This window comes from Mytilus californianus, unplaced genomic scaffold, assembly GCF_021869535.1.
Source record: "Mytilus californianus isolate M0D057914Y unplaced genomic scaffold, xbMytCali1.0.p SCAF_17, whole genome shotgun sequence".
NCBI lineage: Eukaryota > Metazoa > Mollusca > Bivalvia > Mytilida > Mytilidae > Mytilus > Mytilus californianus.
In genome coordinates, this window is record NW_026262659.1 from 10,869,378 (window position 1) to 10,894,789 (window position 25,412).

The 25,412-nt window shown below is 33.7% G+C and overlaps 1 protein-coding gene across 1 annotated transcript; it reads left to right on the forward strand.

The window, feature by feature from the left end:
• The first annotated feature begins 341 nt into the window (after positions 1-341).
• LOC127726468 (E3 ubiquitin-protein ligase TRIM71-like) lies at positions 342-12,021 on the forward strand. Its single transcript, XM_052233845.1, has 6 exons — positions 342-1,181; positions 2,044-2,097; positions 6,380-6,439; positions 9,120-9,146; positions 11,384-11,389; positions 12,018-12,021. Exons 1-6 carry the CDS (start codon positions 415-417, stop codon positions 12,019-12,021), a joined length of 918 nt encoding a protein of 305 aa, XP_052089805.1. The 5' UTR covers positions 342-414.
• The last annotated feature ends 13,391 nt before the right edge of the window (positions 12,022-25,412 follow it).

Consider the following 25,412-nt stretch of genomic DNA (forward strand, 5'->3'; position numbering starts at 1 on the left):
AAATTTACATTTAAAAATTATATTGGGATTCATAATTTTTTTTTTAGAAGAAGAAGATTTACAAAAGCTGGCATATTTTTGCTGAAATCGCTGTCAAGCGTAAATACAGTATAGATTTGTTTTCTTTCTTTGTAATTTTAAATATTACATAACATCTTTTTCTATTACATTTTGGTTTCTGTCTCATAGAAACTATTTAAAAAACGTTATAAAACCTCATGTTACTTCAAACATGTTTAAATCTCTTGTTATAAACTTATCTAAAGCGAGATAACTATGACACATCTCAAATATATAAAAACAGACACAGTTATCTCTCCTTAGCGTCCTCTCCGTAAACAAACGTGCTCAGCGATGACGTCCCCAACGATGATTAGCTGTTGACCTCTTATCGTTTGTATCTTAACGACAAACATGGCGCAGGTAGGTACAAAAACATGCGATATTTGTACGAGTGCCTTAAGTGAGTTTTATTGTACTGATTGTGAACAATATTTTTGTGGGTTTTGTAAAAGTTTACATAAGAGGCAAACAGGGACGAAAAATCATGTATTTCAGAGCAGTTTAGATGTGATCCCGGAAGTAAAATCAAAGTGTAAAGAACACAATGAAGATTTTATATTTCTCTGTTCTGGCTGTGAAGTGCCTGTTTGTAGAAAATGCATTGCAGGGAAACACAATGGTCATAACGTTGCTGATATTGACGATTCCGTCACCGTTTTGACTAAGAGCATTCAAAAAGCAATCGACATAAAATTAAATGTAGCAAACCAAAACTTAATGCAAATAGAGTGTGGAATCAAAGATTTTGATACAGACATTTACTCCATCATTAATGGAATAATAAAGGAAGCACGAAAAATGAAATCAATGATCGATCGTACAATCCAAAGACTGATCGACGATATAAATAATAAAACAAAGCAAGAACGAGAAAAGCTTACAAAAATTATCGTGGAAGCGCAAATGGGATTAGAAAAGGGAAAACTATTGGAACAAAAAGGAAAAGAACTTAACAAAACAAGACACGATGTTACCCTTCTTCAAAAGCTGAAAACCCTGAATAGTGATATATCTATGTTCGAGGTTGTAACCGTTCCACTTCTTCCTTCTATTAGATATACACCAAAATTAATATCTGAACAAAATTTGCTTGGTTTGTTTGGAACGTATAGTGTGAGGTTTGTATATTAAATACATAAAAGTTTAGACAATAGTACTTTACCAATGTTGAAATGTCATTAATCGATCAGGAAGACAAATCAAGGTAATAAACAAAAACTGAGGGAATCAGCTGAACTCTAAAAGAGCGATATCGGGCTTGTCGACAGGGTAAGTGTCTCTTGTCTGCTATGCATCAATGACTTTATTATGTAACCAGTGTAACATAGATTTCAAATGACGTAAGCCAAATGATATTTTCATGTTCTTCTTCATTCGCATAATCAGCTTGAGTAGATTGATATAATCAAGCATGTTAAATAGGAACTGTACTTTGTTAAGGTGTTTCAAAGAGGCAAAATCACGAAACCAACAACACAACTGATATTTAACCGTCCCATAGTTTCCTTAAATCACAATAAACATGACAAAATAATTAGAATACAAGATCTGATAATGTCGTGTCATGTTGCTGATTCAGAATTGTATTTTACTGTTATTTACGTATTCTTATCACAGTACCATGTATCTTGCAACGTTTCATATTCTTAAACATACAATTTGATAAAAAAAAATAATTAAACGAGGATAGACGTGGGAAAAGACCAAAATATATTACAAGTAGAAATTGCTGTTAAGCGTCTAACCAGTTGCAAAATACGATTTTGTTCAAAACACTATTGTAGCGACCAGACTTGTTCAGGAATGTGACAAGTAAATAACCAATATTTTCCGATAATGACTGTTTAAAGAGAGGTTTATTTAAATTGGGAAATAAATTATGTAATTGATTTATGTATATATTTTTGTTATATCATATTCTGAGTTATCTATTTTATTTTAAACGCATTTAAATCGTATTTTTACATCTTTTGGTTTCAGTGAAACTCATAGCATGGAAAATACACCATGGCCAACTTACAATAAAGAGACAAGGTGAACTTTCATAAAAAAACTGAGTATATAATTTGTAGTACAAACATTTTGTGAAAAACGTTAGCCATACAACTCGAGGTTCAATGGGCGAAATTTTAAGACGATTAACGAAACAGGGATGTATATTTTGCAATTTATAATGAATGAAATGAGGTAAAGATGTCTTATTCAACAACTCAACAACACTATAATACTGTCTTGTTCATGTGTTATAAGAAACAAAATCAAGAAACCAACAACACAACTGATATTTAACCGTCCCATAGTTTCCTTAATTCACAATAGACATGACAAAATAATTAAAATACAAGATATGATAATGTCGTGCTATGTTGTTGATTTAGAATTGTCTTTTACGTTTTCTGATCACAGTACCATGTATCTTGCAATGTTTTATATTCTTTAACAAACAATTTGATAAAAAAAAATGTTTAAATAAGGAGAGATGGTGAAAAAAGACCAAACAATATTTTAAGTAGAAATTGCTGTTTAGCGTCTCTTGAGTTGCAAAATACGATTTTGTCAAAGGCACTACATTAGAGACCAGTCTTGCTCAGGAATGTGACAAGTAAATTACCAATGTTTTCCGGTGATGACTGTTTAAAGAGAGGTTTAATTTTTGAATTATAAATTTCACACACCTTAGCAACAACAAACTTCACCTGCGTAATGCATATACATTTCCCAACTCATTCGGTATTCAAGAGTTTGCAGCTGCTACTCAGACTTTATGAAACGTCACCGGTGTCTGAGCAGAAAGTTGATGAACCAGAGTGATGTCAAAGAACGTCTCATCCTTTTTATAAAATACGTTCATCAGAAGATATCAATGCCTTGTTTATAAATATTCCGTATCAACTTCACAAATAATACATGAGGGTCTTGAAGTAAAGATTATAGGTATTGACGTTGTTTATCATCTTAATTACGTGTTATAGTGTCCATTTTATTTGTCTATGTTTATTTTTAAGGTGGATCATTGGTATATATTTCCTCAGATAGAATTTTCTTACATTTTGCCAAAATGAAGAATTTACTATGCTTTTTAAAAAAAATATAATAAAAAGTATATATGGGACACCGTGCTATTTTTCAAGCTACAAGTCGTGCAAAAGTGCCTTAATTTGTATAGATTGTTCATGAAAAAACACATTTTTGTGAATAAAAAGAAATCTATGAGATATATTTTTGAAATAAATTATGAGAAGATAGGTTTTATAATATGCTTTAAAAAAATAAAAAGAAAAAATGGTTTCACTGAACTTGTTTTCTTGCTACAAGTAAAAAATGAAAATTTCATTATCATTCCAATATAACATTTTTACTATAAGAGTTATTTCCCCTTAAACGGCCAAGATTAAAAATTGATTCTAAAAACCACAAATATTGGTATTTGTTCAAACATTTTGGCAATATTTATTCACTTATTTTTCTTTATACAAATAAACAGTCTTACACATAAATTGCAAATCTGTCTCAAAATTTGCAGATTTAGGCAAAGAACTAGACAGATTGTGTACTGCTATTGTACAATCCAAGATGGCGGTATACAGTGAATCTACCTTAACCTTTACTGTTTAGTCCATTTTTTTGGTAATATCCTTTTCGCGTGGCTCGGTATTTATACATCCCGCCATTGTGTTATTGTGCTATGGTCATATTTTGTATTCTTTTCCTTCATCTTTGCTTATGTGCTTTGTCTATAGAGTGTCTTTATGTCGTTTTGGATTTAAATGCGTTTAAAAATATATACATCCATCAATTACATAATTCATTTACCAATTTAAATAAAAAGTAAAATAACAAAAAGAACGAACTCCCAGGAAAATTCAAACCTGAAACTCCATTATCAAAGGACAAAATCAAAAGCCCAAACACATTAAACAACAACTGTTCCTGACTTGGTACAGGCATTTCCTTATGTAGAATAATGGCGATTTAAACTTGGTTTTATAGCTAGCTAAACCTCTCACTTGTATGACAGTCGCATAAAATTCCATTATATTGACAACAACGTGTGAAAAAACTAACAGCCATAATAGGTAAAAATGTCAAAAATTAGGGAACAGCGGTCAACATTGTGTCATAATCTAAATCACTATAACATCAAACAACTATGTCAACAAAAAATCCAAAACGACATAAAGACACTCTATAGACAAAGCACATAAGCAAAGATGAAGGAAAAGAATACAAAATATGACCATAGCACAATAACACAATGGCGGGATGTATAAATACCGAGCCACGCGAAAAGGATATTACCAAAAAAATGGACTAAACAGTAAAGGTTAAGGTAGATTCACTGTATACCGCCATCTTGGATTGTACAATAGCAGTACACAATCTGTCTAGTTCTTTGCCTAAATCTGCAAATTTTGAGACAGATTTGCAATTTATGTGTAAGACTGTTTATTTGTATAAAGAAAAATAAGTGAATAAATCTTTTGGTTTCAGTGAAACTCATAGCATGGAAAAAACACCATGGCCAACCTACAATAAAGGGAAAAGGTGATTTACAAAAAAACACTCAGTCGGATGGTATCAAGACCTTGTTGATAAATATTCCGTATCAACTTCACAAATAATACACGATGGTCTTGAAGTATAGATTCTGCGTACTGACGTTGTTTATCATCTTAATAACGTGTTATAGTATTCTTTTATTTGTCTTTATTAATATTACTTTTACGGTTAAGTCTGTTTTTTGTGATATCCATTTGATGTGACTCTGTACTTATGTATCCCATCATACTTTGAACGACAAATTTATTTTTATTAATATTACTTTTACTGTTAATTCTGTTTTTTTTTGTGATATCCATTTGACGTGACTCTGTACGTATGTATCCCGTCATACTTTGAACGACAAAATTATTTTATATCTACCTATGTGACGTCAAACGCGCGATTCTACGCCAGTACTTAAAACCTTCCATCCTTTATGGGTGGATTTTACATAGATAAATAAAATCGTATAAAAAAAGCAAAATGAGGATGTTAAAATTTGATGTATGCCTTTTTGTGATTCTTTGTTACATTTGTTTGTTTTTATAGTGATTAAGATGATAACACAATGTTGACTGCTGTACCCCTATTTTTGATATTTTTACCTATTTTGTCTGTTTGTTTGGTTCACGCATCGTTGACAATATAATGGAATTTGATGCGACTGTCTTACAAGTGAGAGGTTTCGCTAGCTATAAAACCAGGTTCAATCAACCATTTTCTACATAAGAAAATGCCTGTACCAAGTCAGGAATATGACAGTTGTTATCCATTCGTTTGATGTGTTTGAGCTTTTGATTTTGCCATTTGATTAGGGACTTTCCTTTTTGAATTTTCCTAGGAGTTCAGTATTTTTGTGATTTTACTTTTTTCAGTACAATCTATAGCACAAACATTTTTGTGACAAATTTTAGCCATACAATCGAGGTTCAATGGGTGATGTTTTAAGACGATTGATGAAACATGGGTTGTATCTTTTGCAATTTATGATGGATGAAATGAAGTTAAGATTTCTTATACAGCAACTCAACAACACTATAATATATGGGACATATCTCTTTATTCTTCACTATCCCTAAAATCTTTTAAGGAAATGCGATCAAATTTCTTTGGTGGTTTGGGATAACATGGTGTATTTAAAGTAGATCATACATGGTATATGCTGAGGTGTTTTTGCACTTATACTCCTAAATTTACTCTGGAATGATTATTTTGCATTTTTATTTTCAAACGGAAAGTAAACTTTAATCTTAGACCAGCGAGAGCTTATTAAAAATAATAACACATTCTTGATAACAGTCTTTATATTTTTATTTTTTTTTACAAACGCCTATGTGAATATTTGTCAAGCTTTTACATGTTGATCTTAAAAGGGTTTCTTTGTGAGTTGAAATACAGTTGGCATTTCACAATATGTTTGTGTATTAGTAATATTAGATTGGAAACGAATAAGGAAGATCAATATTTTGTCACAAAATATCTATATAATAACATGTTCTGATTGTTTATAAAGCTTTCTTAAATTTAACTAATTTTGAATGTTTGCTTTAATTTAGTAATCGATGAATAATAATAATAAAAAAAACGTATACTCGAAACATTGCTTATTTTATGCAAAAAAAGTAGCAACGTGCAGTAATATTTATAAGTATTAGCTGAAAATATCGGCCGATTTATAGATTAATTTGAATCTTTAAAACATACGTGTAAAATTGTCAAATATGGAACGTTATATGTATAAAGCAATGATGTGTATTCACATTATATTTTACAGAAGTGAAGAGCAGCAGGGAATAATGACAGCAGGAAAGCTTTACAGATGCAACAACTGCGGGTAACTGTTTAGTTTTATAAGAAACATTTTCATCAACACAAGCAGAATAACATTGACACTCATTCTAATCATGGGGTCCAAATACTGTTCTTAATCTGTTATTTGTAGTATTTCAAATGTTTGTTTCTTCTATCCTCGGCCTGTTGCTCTTCTTGATTGTACAAGTCCTACATTTTCTTATTTGTAAATGGCGAATCTCCTTTCTTACAGAAGTTTTCCCCCCTCTTAGTGCGAGAAGATTGATGCACAAATCCACGCACGCATTAGACCAATAAAAAATAAGAGGATAAACAAAAAACATGAATAGACGTAGAGCAAATATTATCAGCAAAAATGGATCAAATTCGAAAAAATCTCTTCATAGCATACAACCTGATATTGAGCAAACCTGGTCTGTTTTCGGGTGCCAATGGTAGGTTTTAATTTGTTTGTCCTATGAGTGGCATCCGTGGTGCTGGTAATACACTAAGTATAAAACGTTTAGAAACTTAAGGATTTGTTAACGGGTGTAGCATTTGTTGGTGTTTATTGTTGTCCTTTGTTAGCTTAAATTGACCTCTACTTGAATTATCATTACTGTGTTTAGTAGTCTCACACTTTCGTTTTCAAGTTTTAATCATCTCATGGTATTCTTGCTACGCATCAGATTTTCTATAGCACATAGATGATTTTGAGTTATAAAAATAAAGATACAGATTATAACGAGCTATGTGAGATATTACAACAAACCAACGAAAAAAATATCAAAATAAGGTCAAAGTAACAACACGTCGTCTTCATCAATAAATTACTAACTAACACACGCATATCGTACCGTAACTGCACATTCCACAATAAGAAACTTCAACCAAGAATGAAAGGAAAATCACCTACAAAAAAGGGAAAGTTTGCCACTCACCCTGACTATTGCCAAATAAATTTGGAATATGTGGAATAAATTGATAATTGCAACAACACAGATATTGCATAATAATTACGAATTTTAACATTAACACCAAGACCATACTGACCAACCTCCTTAAACCACCACCCAACACCCGATTGATTATATTATCTAATACATTCTATCATGTATTGAATATGCTTTGATAATTGTTCAATCCTCAGATTACCTTCCAAATCTGGGGACTAATGATAATACTGAATATCCATGTTTTGCATTTAGAAAATGATGTACAAGATATTGAAGCATGTATACAATTTTGTTGATTATGCATATTCACTATAAAATACAATCCGAGATATTAGCATAGAATAGCCTTAAGATACCATATGTGCATGCGGACACATAACTTGTTTGATGTGGACTGGGAGCAGAATACATCAAAGCAAGGCAACATGTACAAGAACAAGTTAAATGAGAGTAGCATGTCAACACTGAGACAAATAGTTGATTTCCCAACAAGAGGTCATAACACATTAAATATCTTCGCAACAAATAGGCCAACACTTGTAATACATATAAATCGTTGAGTGGAGTTAGCGATCATGAAATTGTCAGAGGAGAATCAAAGATGTATGTCAAATATAACGGTTATCCAATGTGTCTAGACTACTTAGACTATTCTTGTGACGACTTTTCCCAATTACAGCAGTGGTTTCAATGACATGTGTCTTTACTTAAAAAGGACAATGGCCGGTTAATAGAAAAGATTTTGTCAAAAAGACGACTTCTAGAAATTGACAATGAGAGTCGGTTGAAAACAAAACTTTCGAAAAAAGAGATGATGTCAGCTTCCCAAATGTGAACTTTCCGTATCTATGTAGCAACATTCCAGCAGCTCCTTCATACGGAGTATATATCTCCCAGTTGATACGATATTCCAGGGCTTGTATTTCCTGTCATGATTTCCTTGATAGAGGGTTGCTGCTCACAAGGAAACTATTAAACAAAGAGTTGCAAGCGGGGAAGTTGGAATCATCCCTTCGTTAATTTTACGGATGCCATCACGAGTTGGATGGCCGTTATGGAATATCCGTTTCACAGATGATAGCGGATATGTTCCAAATATCGTAACTATAATCCCGTCCCCTTTTCCCCGAATGTAACCTACCGAATTAGACTTATTACCGAATTTGTACTAACATGAGCAACACGACGTGTGCCACATGTGGAGCAGGATCTGCTTACCCTTCCGGAGCACCTGACATCACCCCAGTTTTTGGTGGGGTTCGTGTTGCTCAGTCTTTAGATTTTGTCGGTTTGTCTTTTTTCTCTTTAGCCGTGGCGTTGTCAGTTTATTTTCGACTTATGAGTTTGAATGTCCCTTTTGGTATCTTTCGCCTCTCTTCTCGTAGCTTTTGAATATTGCTGTTTTTTGGATTCAGTTATCGTGATGTTGACATGAAATATCAATGATACATCATTTTCTGTTTTACTCTTTATATAATAATACAATTAATTAAACAAACTAACATTTTTCTACTCCAAGGTATATTTTGCCTAAGCCAGATTTGACATATCTATTTGGGATATATGGTTCTATGCTCTTTAACTTCGTTTTTAGTTTGGCATTGCAACTGTTTAAATTCGAACTCCACTGATGAGTATCACATATACCAAAGGTCTGGCGTACTTTAATCATACACGTTGTATCTTTGATGAGGTTTTTATCAAGTCACGTCAAACTCCAAGTATTGAAAAACACTTTATATCTCGTTTTTTTTTATAATTTTATAGGCATGAGAAAATTGTTCCAATTGACAGGTAAGTCAATAAAACGTCCATTTTTTGTGAATTTGAATATCAATCTTGTTCGTGTTACTTTGCATAAACCAAAATGTTAAATTTCTATGACAGATGAATACAGTTTTCAAATATTTGGTGTTCGAAGCGCCTCTCTGAATCTAACCCCATCAGAAACAGCCAAACTTAAACATTTGAAAACCATGGATGTATAAATATGTAGCAACAATAGGAGCTATAATATGACAAAAAAATAAAAAAAGAATTTAAAAATAATATATATGAGTATACGTCAATGATATAACAACCCAACAACACAGTTAACCGAAAGACATCAAGAGATCAACGCAATCTCTCAATAAAGAGAATTTCACTTATTGCGTTTATTTGAAAATTTACAAAAACGTGTTATATTAATATAGCACTGTTGACCAGATAATTGATTACCTAATATTGTTTCAATAGATCAGAGAGGATATTGATAGACGCTTTTTTTATTAAAAAAATTGAAAAAAAAACTATTACATCCAAGAAAATAATCAAAGTCTATACCATATTACATTTCAAATACTGTTTTCGTTTACAGTTTTGAAAATATTTTATATCTATGTAAAAGTTCTAAAAATGTCTGGTTTAAGCTTTATGTTTGTTTGCTTCATTGCTAAATCCTTCTCTGCCGTACGTTTAAATCGGTCCGTTTGATTTGAAAGGAATCTTATATGCCAGGGAATAAACCCTATATTGTTGTAAAGTAATTGTCCAACTTTACCACACGCCCGCAAATCGAGAACTTAGGGAAAGTAAGATTTATTGAGTATTGCAATTGTAAAGTTCAAACTTCAACAGTAAGAATCCAGGACATCATTGAAACACATGCCTTGAACATCTATGAATTGGATATCTGGTGTTTCCCATATGCACGCACTATTTGATTGATTCATTCTTTTTTATTAGAATTAGTAACCAAATAGTTATCATCAGATGTCTTCCATGATAGTCACATCTGTATTTTATGAGCTTGTATCGATATACCGTGTTCGTTATATGTATTATTGCTTACGACCAAACGTTTTCCAAGCGAGCTTTGAATCCTTGCTTTTAAAATGTGACCCACTGATGCTCTGTGATGATATAAAATTTGTTATTGAAAATAGAGCAAACAGGTGCGACTTCATTACTATCGTTTTTTTTTTTTTTAATTTTCAGTTCCATGTAAGTATCCTTAAGAAAGAAAACACAGGTATATTATGATAAGATGGTGAAGGACAATCTCCTTTGAGTTTCATTTCCATTACAATTCATAAGAATGACAAAAATTAGAAACCATAATCGTACGGTAAAGATGCCATACAAAATTCCCTACCATCATCGTACGCTGTGGTGGCCGTAAATAATGTTCTACCATTATTGTACGATGTGGAGGTTGTACTAAACTTTCTACCATCATCGTACGCTGTTGGGGCCGTAAATAATTTCCTAACATCATCGTTCGATGGGGAGGTCGTTCAAAGTTCCTTACTATCATCGTTTGGTGTGGATGTCGTATAAATTTCCTGTCATCATTGTAAAGTAGGGAGGTCGTATAAAGTTACTTTTATCATCATACAGTGTGGATGCTGTACAAAATTCCCTATCATTGTGGAGGCTGTTAGATGGTTAAGGACATAAAAATATAATAATCAACTTTAAGTTCCTTTCCCATCCAAATTCATATGTAATGAAAAGTATTTAAAACCATAATTGTACGGTGAGGGATGCCGTACAAATTTCCTACCACCACCGTACGGTGTAGGTCGAACATAATTTCCTATCATCACCACACGCTATGGAGGCCGTAATAAATTCCTATTATACCATGATCGTATAGTGTGGAGGTTGTGCAAAAGATCCGACCATCATCGTAACCTGGGCCGTACAAAATTTCCTTCCGTCATCGCACAGTGTAGTTTCAATGGTTGATTGTCAAGTGAATGTAGGGATTTTGGGTTATCGGTTTATACACAACCTTTCATTTCCATTATGAAACAATGATTAACGAAGCTCAGCCTTCCTGTTCTTGGAAGCAATGTTGACTATTTGTAATCAAATAACAAGTTCATTACTTTTGTGTATGGTTGGGTACTATTTACAACCCGACTTTACCAGTTAGCCATAGTCAACAACCGATGCCTAATTTAATATGCAGAATTTTATTAACAAGTGAAAGAATCAACTTCTATTTCATAATTTACGAATTTTTTTTTTTTTTTTTTTTTCAGATATGGGTAAGTATCATTACATAGAAAAGATTCAAAAAGTTCCTAAACCAAACAATAATATTTCGCTTTAAACAGTATTTCTAACCCGATAAACATGTATAATGCTGATTCCATGGAACACGAAACGAAATTCTTTCAAACTGATATCACACAATTTAGATTTTCAACTATAGTAAAAACAAATGAATCAAACAAATTGCAATGTCTGGTTCCAATTAAACCAATGACTATCTGCTTTTAATGAGAATAATAAAACAATGACTGCACTAGTACAGCCATCTCAGTAAAGATTTCTGTTAATCAGTTAAACAAGTCCAAGGAATCTGCAAAGTAATAAATTGCATGTTACTATGTTATGTACTTTTATCTCAAATTTCGTTATTCACTTATCATGAAATTGTAAACTACGAGGGAGACATGGGGTCCTATAGACATTTATATATGTTTATTATTAATTTGGTTAACTGTTAATTATTAACTTCATTGAAATGTACGTAATAATCAAGTGAGTAAATTTCGTTTTTAATTACTTCATAAATAAACAGCAAGTTAGGTGTCGAATTCATGTTCACCGATTCGACCCAAAATATCACATTTGATTTATAACATACTAAAACATATATTCAAATTACAGATAGTAAAAAAGAAACCATTAACTATGCATGGACTAGTTATAATGGATCAGCATTTCGTGCGTATTTTAGATTAGAAGCCATCTAATTATCCATCGAGATGACCTCCGAAGACTGCCGATGGTCATATAGCTCGATGTAAACATAAATATTAACATGAATAGACAGAAACGCACGTGCAATCGTATTATAACGATTTTTTTCAAGGTCTGTTTGTTTTCATGTTACAGGTTAAAACTTTATGTAATCAACGTTTTATCGATATAGCAATATTTTTTGTGGGCCGGATCAGTCAACGAAAGGGTGATTCCTGGTGTCTTTTTTTTCACTTTTCAATGTTGTCATTAAAGGGGCATTAGCTGTCGAATTCATGTTCACCGATTCGACCCAAATTATCATATTTGATTAATAATATACTAAAACATATATCCAAATTATATATCAAATTGTTTTTTTGTACGATCTGACGAATGCATCATTTTGCATTACACTGTTATGAGTTTGATATTCTATACACTCACAGTAGTAGTAGAATAATGAATACACGGCCAACCACGACGCATTGTAACCAATCAGAAATTTATAATTTTTTTGTATTCTTTGTATTCATTATTTTTGATTTTGAGTTTGAATCATCCTTTAATGAATGAGAACGATAACCATATGATAAACATGCGCAACCCATCTCCACTGAAGGTTAAAATAAAGGTTGCATGACTACGGATTCAAATGAGGTTGAATTATTGACTTTCAAGCAAATAATACATCTGCGATGTTTTTTTAACCTATTTTGATAAAATTGAAACAAAGTGACTGCTAATAGTGAAATATTGTTTCTATATTTCACTTTTATAAATGTTTGAAACAAAAACAAAATCATATTTAAAAGTGTTGTCTATTTCGTAGCAAATGCCCCTTTAGGAATTTTTTGTTGTGCTTTTGATATGTACGATCTGACAAATGCATCATTTTGCATTACACTGTTTTAAGTTTGATATTCTATACACACACAGTAGTAGTAGAATAGTGAATACACGGTCAACCACGACGCATTGTAACCAATCAGAACTTTATAACTCTTTTGCATTCTTTGCATTCATTTTTTTTTTTCATTTTGAGTTTGAATCATCCTTATCATACAAATATATAATGCATTGCATAATTTTCATCAAACAGGATAGATCAGTCATTGGTATCAAATTAATTTTATTACATTGATATTCTTAATAATATTGGAAAACTTAAGGAATTTCATTTCATTTCATGATAAGAAGGCCATCTCTCATTCAATATGATACCTTTTTAATTAAAAGATGTTTAAACGTCGTACAAATTTTTTTTTAAAAATGGATTTGTTTTTGACCCATGCATCCATATCGTTCTTGACATGAATTATTGAATAATAGTTTTAATTCGTTTTGAAAACGAAAAACGCAGGCGTTCAATCAAGATGCAACAATGGTTAAGGGATATTAAACAATAAATGATCTGTTTTATATTAAGGTGTTGCTTCTTATATCTTTTATATTGTACGAGTGCTTTGTTAATTAGATTAACTGAAGTATGAAAACTTGAAGGTCGTACAATGTTGATCATTTGTAATTGTCATTTATCAATTATTTATTCATTGGTTTCACATCAAGTTTTAAAGATTATTATTTGAAAACATTTTGATATATATTCCTGGACAATAATTCTTTTTTAAACCATATAGTAACGTATACGATGAAAAAGATAGCAATCTGATGGAAAATTAGTTTTATGTTCGTAGCGACAAAAAAAAGCAACCTGCAATGCGGTAGTGGTATGACGTAAATACTACTGCACACTCCATGTATAGTCAATTAGTAGTTATTACCACATCTCAGCTTAAGGCTTCTTCTGTGGATTTGATGGTTTATACTTTGTATTGCATACATCAACAACCAAAAAACTCTCACATTTCGGTTCGTTTGTTGAAAGAAGGAAGTGTTCTTCAATCATCTCTCTGTCTATTTGACCTGCTCCCCGACAACTGTTTATAACTTATTATCAATTTTTGTAATAGTGATTTAAAAATAATGCAATAAATATTTCTGGGAGGTGAAATTTCTTTTTGTGTTGAAAACAAATTATGCGTTTTTAATTATCTTTTTAATTAAGTTGACAGTCAAGACTTTTCGACTTTCTACATTTTCACTTCCTCAAGATCTTAACTTTTTGTCCCTACGGGTATCATCAGTCCTAATTTATGACATACACTTCTAAAGTTTTCCATTAATAATTGATAAATTATCAAAGTTGACATAAGGTTACTTTGGCTATTACTATTAGGTCTCTATTTGTTATATAACTCGTCGTGTATTTATACACATTTTGCTTTCAAAATTTCGTATATCGACATGCTGGATGAAAGTATACACCGAAAAACACTTCGGCCGCACTATTTTTTTAACCCAAATTGAACTTTTCTAATTTAATAAAATCGTCCTACAAAAAATCTATTGTGAATCTCTATTTTTACTGCAATCCTTATAAAGCCTTCTTCGGTAAAGCAAAAGATAACCCTGCACGATATACCTATTAGAATTTTGAAAAATTTATGTGGTAGATATCAAAGGAATAGTCAAGCTCATGAGTCAAAAAACGACCTGACATTTTCAAAAAAGAAAAAATGACCAAAAGTAAAAATATAGTCTATAAAGCACAGCATTGCTAAAGACTGAGCAACAAGAACCCCACCAAAAATTGGGGATTATGTCAATTTCTACGAAAGGGTGAGCAGATCTCAAGTGATAAAATTAAAGATGTTATTTTTCTCTTTGACAACATCCCTGTACGTTTCAGCGATAAGGTTCATCGGCAGGTTGTAGTTTTTAATTTGGGTAAAAGTATGCCCTTTTAATAACAGACTGTTCATACGAATCGTAATTCATGACCAAACCAAATACAAATCCGTTTCAATTGCATTTAATAGAGAAGTTTAATAGCACTTTCCCTTATCTTCATTATAGGTAAGTTTCGTTACTTCAAATACTTATTTTCTAGCACAGATACAAAGATTTAATTTGGCATTTCGACTGTAACAGTAGAAATATAATTAGACACGAGATATATCATCTGAATTTCTACAGTGCTGTTCTTTAAAAAGTTCATTAATAAAGATTTGATTCATTTCAACTCATTGATCCTTTGTGCATTTATCTAATTTTAAAAAAATTTATCGGTGATTTGTTCATAAAAATTGCCACATAAAAATCTACATACATAATCAAGTCAAATGTCATTTTAAAAAAAGAGGAGTCCATGAACTCGTTTTCAAGTTAAATCAGTCTGATTGATAAAAATCATCGCAAATGCATCTTTTCCAGATAAATCACAGTTTGGCGTCGTGAAAAATAACATTTTCTTTAGCAACGTCGTTACCTCCCCTGTGACTGTATCGTATGCCCTTAACGAGTAAAGTCATTTACAAATAATTTAAAGATTAATTTCAATGTTGTACTGGTACACCTTTGTCCTATTTCTGGGGAATGTTGGACACTCACAAACATATTTTGTACATAAATCAGACCGTTGGTTTGATAGTTTGAATTGTTTTGCATTTTATCATGACGGGGCTTTTTAACACTTGATATGCGGTCTGGGTTTTTGTTCATTTTTGAAGGCCGTACGGTGACCTATAGTTGCTAACATTTACGTCATTTTTACTCTGAATGGTAGTTTTATCATTTGGAATCATACCGCATCTCCGTATTTAGTATCTGTCCTACATATTTTTTTATATGTCTTTTCTAAGCCAGAAGCCTATAGTCTTGTTGTCGTCGTTGGTTACAGTCTGCTATAATTGTTTTTCTTTATATTTGCTTTATTCATGGCGTTGGTTTTTATTTTGAATGATTTAAAACTTTGTAATCCCGGGGGCCTTTTATAACTATACGGTATTTGTTTTGCTTATTGTTGAGAACCGTACGTGGAGCTTTTTTTATATATCATCGTCCTTTGGTGTTTCATGGAACATTATCGCATTAACAATCCTACCGAATATCCTTATTGTTATACAATCAGGTTAAAAGAGGAGAGACCCAGTATACAAAAGCGAAATAGAAAATCACACTACTAAAAGACAGACATCAGCTTCTATTATATCTTAAGAATGATTTCCTGTGATTAAGCTTATTATGTTTTTGTATTGTGAAACCGGAAGTATCTCTTTCAAACTATTTCAAAATTATAAACTTTTTTTTTTTCTAAGTTTTTACACCTGTTTAATGAAAAACCAAATTGACTTTAATATTTAATATGTTTTAAGGTCAAAAACTACGGATTTGTTGATCTAAAAGAGTAACATCTTTTTTCAAATGTTATTAACAAAGTTTTTTTTAAATAATCAAGGTGACGATCGAACATAATAATGTCGTTAAAATGGGGTTACATATCTTCAGACCATCAGAATCCTAAAACTGTGATGACATATTACAAAAAGTTCATAGTTTATTAATTAAACTATTTGATCCCCTACGGAAAAGTTGATCTCCGATTTTTGGCTGTTCTGTTTTGGTTTATACTTTCTAAATTAGTGTATACATTAAATACTACAAAGTTTTATTCTCAAGGATAGCGTACAAGTGAAATCATAAGTCGAAAACAAATGACAACTCCATGGCAAAACACGAAAATACAAACAGTTTTCAAAACACAACATAGAAAAAAATAAAGACTGAGCAACACGAAACCCAACAAAAAATCGGAAGTTATATCATGTGATCCGGAAGGGTAAACAGATGCAGCTCTATTCGGTGGCTATTCTAATTCGGCGATGTCACATTCAAGGAAAAGAGAACGGTGTTGTGGTTATAACAATTAGAACATATCCTTCGTCATCTGTAACAAATAATGGTCAACCAACTCGTACAAAATTTATTCCAGATATACCTGTTCTACGTACGGATATCATATCATAAATTTTCATTACGATGAAGTATGAAAGAGTTTTCTGTAGCGCTTTCAATTTTCCGTTCTTTTACCATGTGACCTTATTATGATGATACTTAATGTAGCAAAACAAAGTAAGTTTCGAATTTTAGTCCCGGTGGATTTTTTAAACCTGAAAGTTATTGTGCTATCAATTTCATATGTAACCAGAACTATCTACCTACGCTAAATTCGTACAAATATTACGTTATATGTCTTCAATAATTTACCTATTTATTTTCAAACGTTATTCATAAAGTGATAGTTCCTTAATTGATATAAATAGCTAAATCGTCCTTTAATGAAATCTCGGGTAACGGACCTTGAATCCTATGAAAATCGCATGAAAAATTGAAATTGAATCAACAGATTTGAATATCAATAAAGTGTATGAAAAATATTGTAAGTTTAATACAGCTGAAGAAAGGTCAGAGTATCCACATTTTAAGATAAAAAAAAAAAAAATGCATCCAGATTGAGATACATCACTAAAAGATAATTTATCAGTTATTTGTCTGCACTATTTTTCAATCTAACTAATATGAATCAGACGTTGATATTTGCAATATCTTTATCATTAAATGCGTTTATTTATAAAATTCATCTAGAAATAATAACACTTGTTTTCGTAATATTTGTAACATTTATTTGAAATCACAACTTTTATAACTTTCTTTAATAATATAACTGATATCAATAAGCGTTTTGCAAATATAAGGTGATATGATTATTTATTTTTCAGGTATTGTGAAAGGTGCCAAAGCAGGTATGTAATCTTTTACATGTATAATTGGATTCCATTTCAATTAATGACACTCGTCGTATTGCCTATACGCCAGCTTATATGCAGGCTTGCGTTTCACAAGAAATCTAACGACTTACGATCGCAAGATTGAATAATTGAGTATACTTGCGATCCGTTTTAGTTGTTAGATCTTTTGTGAAACGGAGGCGAGGAACCTATCATAAGTTTGGACCGAATGACTGAGGAAATGCTTACGGCATTAACACTTTCACATTCCGTTTGTTTCTCTCACATTAATATTGCAGTTCAGTAGCTTCTTTGAAAGCAAAAAATGCAATATTTGGACAGACATCGTCATACTCCTTTCATTTACGACTACCTGCATTTTGAGAGAACTATTTCACAATGGAGACTGCATTAATCTCAAAACAGTTACAAATCAGGAGAGAAATAGGTTAAACATAGGTTCATTAACATATATATATTCAAAATACACATTAAGCAACATTGTGGAATATCTATAAGATACAACCAGTCAAATACACAGGAATTTGCAATCTTATATTTCATAATTGTTGTATTTGAACTGTTACATGCATCAAAATGTCAGTAATTGATTACCACTATCAAAATTACATTGGAACTTCTTGCTATTTTGGGGTTAATTTTTTTTTTATATTATTAATTGAAAAAAGTGTATTTTCGGAGTTTTCGTTCCTCAAAGCTCTTCAACTTCGTACTTAAGATTTATTTGACCCTTTTAAACTTTTTGTATTCGAGTGTCACTGATGAGTCTTGTGAAGACGTAACGCACGTCTGGCGTGTAAGATTTTAATCCTGCTATCTATGGTGACTTTGATAATTATTTGGTAATTGCTTTGGTAATTTTTATCTTTACAAATATAGATTGATGCGGTCATAACCTGTTTAAAAAATCAACTTGATGACAAGTTATTCTGACTGGTCAAATGTAATTTTTGACTGGTGTAATGACTTATCCGACTGGTCAAGGATTAGAGTAAAAATAAACTGCAAAACAGGCTTGGTCTAAGGTTTTCCTATGACTGAAAAACTCATAATTTTTGTTAGATCTTTTACTATAGTTGATTCTGAATGAAGTTTTTTAAATTCAAAATCAATTCTGCGATTCGATCAGGTCTGTCGACTAAACAAGACCTGTTCTAATGTTATCGTTGATCTGCTATGTTCCACACTTGAGTTAACTTTCTAACGAATGACGCAATATTTAAAAAGATACTACATGAATACTTTTATTATAAGAAGAGTATATTCAAACATCAACAAGGTCTGCGACAACAATCATCTAATGGGAAGGTACCGCGGTGCTGCACACAACAAGTGTAACCATGAGTATCAACTTCTAAAGTTTTTTCCTATCTTGTTTCACAACTTGAGCGGGTGCGACTCAAATCTTTTCTTGAAAGAGCTGGGATTCTTCGAGGGAAAGATGTAAACCAAGCACACATGATAAGTATATGATCAGCTTCTCGGAGAGAGTTGAAGATGAGATTCATCCATTCATGTAGATTTATGTCGAACTCGCTTGATACCTTGGCAAATAAACTGACAAAAAAGCAGTCAAAGAAGTCTAAAAAATATATGGCGAACACTAGGACCTGCTCATACGAAAAGGGACATACCCTTCGAGTACATGGGTGGGCAGAAGAGTCTACATTAAACTCAGCTCCAAGCCATAAAAAAATTCTGCAACCTGCTCAACGGAGAGGATGTCAGCAACAAAGACGTCGGTCACGCCCTGGACGTTTGTTGTGTACCAAATTAGGAATATGGCAGTTGTTATCAAATAGTCCGTCACGTAATGTTGGTCATTTTAGCGGTATTTTTAACATTGCCATATAAGCGGGAGGTTTGGCTAGCCATAAAACCAGGTTCAACCCACCATTTTTTCTTAAAATGTCCTGTACCAAGTCAGGAATATGGCATTTGTTATCAAATAGTCCGTTTCTATATATGTTGGCGTTTGTTTTTGTAGCAGTTCAGTGTTTCTGTTGTTCCGTTGTTTTCCTCTTATAGTTGATGTGTTCCCTCGGTTTTAGTTTGTAACCTGGATTTGTTTTCGCTTAATCGATGAATAACTATTGAAAAGCGGTATACTACTGTTGCCTTTATTTCAGATTTTTGAGTGCAAGATCAAACATGATTACCATAATCTTTATCTGACATCTGACATGTGTATGCTGACGGATATCTTCGAGAACAGGGATGTCTGCATAAAGCACTACAAACTAGAACCAGCATGGGTAAATACAGCTCCCGGGCTAGCATATGACAAAGCTCTCAAAAACAACTGGAGTCAAACTGCAGCTGCTGCACGAACCCGACATTATGCTAATGAGAAACTAACCAAGGGATGTATCGCCATGATCCCCTACCGACACGGGAAGGCAAACAATCTCTACACCAAATATAACAAGTACTTTGACCTTCTAGAATAAAGATAATCTATATTGGGTCATGGTGCAACCGTACCACCTCGAGACTTTGAATGGATGGAGAAATAACGGATATCTTAAACTGCCCCGACGATGACGCGAATGGGTATATGGTAGAATGCGAAATTGAATACCATCATGACAACGAATATCCGCTGACATCGGAAATGTGGAGATAAACACAATGAAAAAGCTCATATCTAAGATAAACAATCATCAGAAGTATGTGCTCCGCTATTGTTACTAAAGCACTACCTTAAGGGAATATAGCCGACCAATTTTCATCGAATCATTGGTTTTGAGCAGTCTGCATGACAAGTATATCGAATTGCATACCAATCTTCGAGGAAAAGCCAAAGCCTACTCCGAGAGGGAGTTCTTTAAACTCATGAATAACTCAGTGTTCGGCAAGACCATTTATATATCCAGAAAAGGAAGGACGTGAATTCGAAGGTGATGACTCGCGAAAAGCAGGCACTGACAAACGGGTTGTCTTAGATGAACACATAGTAGCAATCCACACGAAGAAGACCAAGCTAAATTGTACTAGCCAAACTACCTAGGGAAACTGCATCTTGATGTGTAAAAGACTCTGTACGGATTCCAATACAAATTCGTGCGGAAGATGTATTGTGACAACGTCAGGCAAATGTTTACAGTCACTGGACTTTAATTCTACAAGGACATTGCATCAAACGTCTATCCGAACGAACATCCATTAGGGAACACATCTGATGTGAACAAAAACTCGGTATGTTCAAGGACGAATGTGGCAGCGAGATCATGACCGAGCTTGTGGGGCTCAAGACGACGATGTATAAGATTGAGACTGGAAACGGGGAATGTGTCAAAGAGACAACAACCCGACAAAAGAGCAGAAAACAGCCCAAGGCCACCTATGGGACTTCAACACAGGGAGAAAATCCTGCACCTGAAGGCGGGCTTCAGCTGGCCACTAAACTAAAATGTATACTAGTTTAGCGAAAATGGACGTCACACTATACTCCGAAACATATAAATGAACCAAAATTAAAAAAAAAACATACTAGACTAACAAAGGCAGAGGTTCCTGACTTAGGACAGGCGCAAAAAATGCAGCGGGATTAAACATGTTTTGTGAGATCTCAAACCCCCCCCCCCCCTACATCTAGCCAATGTAGAATAAACAATCACACAGCGGTACATACAGTTAAACTCAGTTTAAAAGAAGTTCGAGTCCGATGTTAGAAAAGGTAACAGAAGAAAAAATGCAAAAAGATAATTATCAACATACATTTTACAGAAGAAACTAAGCCTACAAGTTGAGTATCAGGTCACCAAGAGGGCGTAAAATGTCAAGATGAATGTGATCAAGCGGGATATCGACTTCGACGAGTACGAGAAATGCCTCGGCATCAAATGGAAGATCTACAAGCCGATGAACATCACCGGAGTCAACTCTATATACTAGTATACAGAGGAGATATACAAGTTTGCACTCACAGCCAAATACGATAATCGTCAGATTGAAGGTATCGCTGACCGACGCAACCTTCTTGTATATAAGCTGAGCCAATTGTAATTTGAGAAGACATCGTTGATGATCAGGATGAACTTGTTGTCCCGGTAGAAGGTACTCATGTCAATGATCTGCGGCTTTTGTCTCGTCAACACTAACAACGATCACATGTTGTTTCTTCATCTGTCTAACTAACATTTTTGACACCGATTCACTGTGTCGCTGTGTTCTTGTGTATGGCGTAGCAGAGATTGTGACAATACGCCGCCTGATCGTTGTTGATTGTTAGAAGGGCGACTTCAAAAGAATGATGGTACCGCAAACGCATTCGAAGAAGATCGCGTGTCCATCGTTCACAACGGAGTCAAGCATCTGTTCAGAACCATTAGTTATAAGCTCTTCGGACAACAGATTGAGTATGTCAACGATCTAGGTGTTGATATAGCTACCACTATGCTGGGAATGCTGAAATACCGGGACGTCTTAAGCAAAATACAAAATTTTAATCAGTAGTTTATATTCACCGTTCCATTGAAACATATCTTCGGCTTTGCAGATGATAACGACAAAATCGAACACGAACTCTTTATCTTGCGTAATTTAGACGCTTTTCACGAATGTGACCTACCGAATTAGACTTATTACCGGGTTTGTACTCACACGAGCAACACGACTGGTGCCACATGTGGAGCAGGATCTGCTTACCCTTTCCCCAGTTTTAGGTGGAGTTCGTGTTGCTCAGTCTTTAGTTTTCTCTGTTGTGTTTTGTGTACTGTTGTTTGTCTGTTTGGTTTTTTTTTCTCTTTAGCCATGACGTTGTCAGTATTGTTTGTCTGTTGTTTTTTTTTCTTTTTAAGCCGTGGCGTTGTAAGTTTATTTTCGACTTATGAGTTTTAATGTCCGGTATCTTTTGCCTCTCTTTTTTGCCATCATGAGAGCCGCCGTCGTCCATGATATGGCCAAAGTTAGCTTGAGCAACGTATCTTGTCTTGTATCCCAAGTCATCACTCATATTATAACAAACTGCGATTGTACAAAACCATCCGGAGTAGGACTTAAACCAATTTTGGGTTTCAAACGAGACAGCGCAACTCCGTCATCGTTCCTCAACTTGCGACCCGCCACTGAGAGCGGGCGCGAGAAACCTCGATGGACCATCTTTAGTTTTCGATATTCGATAGGAGTTGCAAATAGGCTCACATTGCGGCCATTTTCGAACACTGTCTATTGAAGAATAGTAATGTAACGTTCACTGCTGAATGCTATTCTGCAGTAAATTTCAATGCAGGTTTCACTCCAAACTATACAATCAGACTGATTATAAACTCTCCTCAGTAGTAGTAATAGTAATCCGTAAGACTTATAGACGTGTACCCCCTGTTAGACATTGGTGTGAGTCATCAGTCTGAACGACTTAACAGATCCAATTTGGACATTGAAATATCTTGTAGAATTCGAGCGCAGCATTCCAGCTGACACTGAATCAATCTCCCTGGACATCTTTGACAGGTTCCTCCGGTTTGAACCCGTTAGACAACGAGGGTATCCATTGGTTTCCCATCACTTATACTAATACGGCATTGATGAGATCACGTTGACTACAACCCAAACAACACAAAGCTAAGATCATCATCGGGCGACGCTGAGAGCAACGCTTACCCTGGCTAGAATCTATTGAAATCTCAAAAATACCAGGCTTCTAGTTCATGTGGATTTCAATAACAGCAGCAATACGATGTTAGGGTTTTAGACGCCGGCTCTACACTCTCGACAGAGATATGAACGGTTTCACCGAGTGTGAACACATTGTGAACATCATCAACATAAACAGAATTATCGTCAGCAGCAGCAGCATAAGCGGGAGCTTTTTCAATGGATTGCAGGCATGAAGTTCATTCAAAAACCTATACTTGCCAAATACCCTTATAACGATCAACCGCATGCTAACATACCTCACCGATAATTTTATCTACGCTTTTATCTACGTGAACTATTAATAAGGTTTATGAAGAGTATGGTTTGAACTTGACAAAATTTCAAGCAGATAAACCTCACCGTAATGCAAAGAATGGTTGCCCCATTAGCATTCGTATCTCGAATGCTAACCTGTCGGATGAACACAATATGTTACTCACTGGTCGACATTCAAAAGATTACCAAGCTGTAGAGTACCAAGAGTAGTAAAGTTTTTGTTTTATACATTGGAACTGAATCAGAACAATTAAAACAAAACAAATAGAACGAAGGTGGTTTTCTCTATATGTGGCGATTGTTGTCAATATAATGGAATTATATGCGACTGTCATACAAGTGAGAGGTTTAGCTAGCTATAAAACCAGGTTTAATCCACCATTTTCTACACAAGGAAATGCCTGTACCAAGTCAGGAATATGACAGTTGTTTTCCATTCGTTAGATGTATTTGAGATTTTGATTTTGCCATTTTATAAAGGACTTTCCGTTTTAAATTTCTCTTGGAGTTCGGTATTTTTGTTATTTTACTTTTTGCAGTGAAGTCCAGCATCAATGGTTTCTATACCTTCAGCCGCATGAATTATCTAGGGTGATGGGCCGAATTTGAAGCGTCGCCATCAATTCTACCAGTGATACGACCTTATCTTAAGACCCTACAGCCCGTTCAAAAACGATTCTTTAGGATATACACAAATGGGTGAAGAATACTCGCTATCGACAAGAGTCAAATGTATAAAAGAACAAATCGATTGGGTGATTCAAAGATATAGACATACCTTGAGGACCTTGTCGGTGCATGCTTACACTCTAATTATTTCTCTCCCGCTGCGAGTTTCTAACTATAGTATCTTGCTGCGGCCAAACTTTACGTCAACCTCAACCATATCAAGAATCATGTGTATCACCCCGACTGGCAATGGATCTATACCTGGAAGAAATTGTCGCTAATGAACTCGGCATCTTTCAATATGGGAGTTGTTGGAATTCAAAAGTCCTATTCATGATTTATTAAGGTAATCAATTGAGAAGCCGTCCGTTTTCAATTTTCCCCGCTGCACCGGTGCTGAGATGCACGATTTGTCCGGAAAACTTCAAAAGTGTTGTTATATCCCTCTTTTGACACTACTGACCTAGGTGTTGTTTCCAACCTATAAAGGTAACCTGCTTGTCTGCTCTAAACGCATTAAGTTAATTTCGAAGGCAATCAAAATATCTGACTAAAGTTATATTTTTTACAAGATATGACCGCAATTATTTGTATTTTTTTGTTTTTTGTTTAATGCTTCAGCTTGTTGAAGTAATTTACCATTTTAACTTTGAGTGTGTTTTAAACCTTGAAGATTTTCAATTGATAAATATGTTTACAATTCACCAATCTTAAGTTATTATTCATACGATTGAAAATGACACTACATATGATTTGCGGTCAGCATCACGAATTAGTTGACCGATATCTGTATCTTAACTAGCTAACGACATGTTTTTGTAATCTTAGATCTTCAGTTATCAGAATAGTAGTCTAATCTGCTTTTTTACCAATTGTGTCCTATTCCTGATTGTGATTCTTTGACTCAACGTGGATACGCTTACCCGGTCGTTGCTTTTATTTCAAATCTTAAAATTTAAGTAACTTTTTGTTGTATGCAATAATACTTCTTTACATTTCAGAGTATATCGGTTCATAAGAAACACGAATGATAACAGTTGCAATTGATTACAAAGACCAATATGACTGAATTGGTTAGTGTGAATTA

What these genes read in the sequence shown, in the direction of transcription:
- LOC127726468 (XM_052233845.1), top strand. Translation starts at nt 415, where the DNA reads ATGGCGCAGGTAGGTACAAAAACATGCGATATTTGTACGAGTGCCTTA. An exon ending in TTTGGAACGTATAGTGTGAG is followed by an intron (nt 1,182 to 2,043) that starts GTTTGTATATTA and finishes TTTTGGTTTCAG; the next exon opens with TGAAACTCATAGCATGGAAA. An exon ending in TACAGATGCAACAACTGCGG is followed by an intron (nt 6,440 to 9,119) that starts GTAACTGTTTAG and finishes ATAATTTTATAG; the next exon opens with GCATGAGAAAATTGTTCCAA.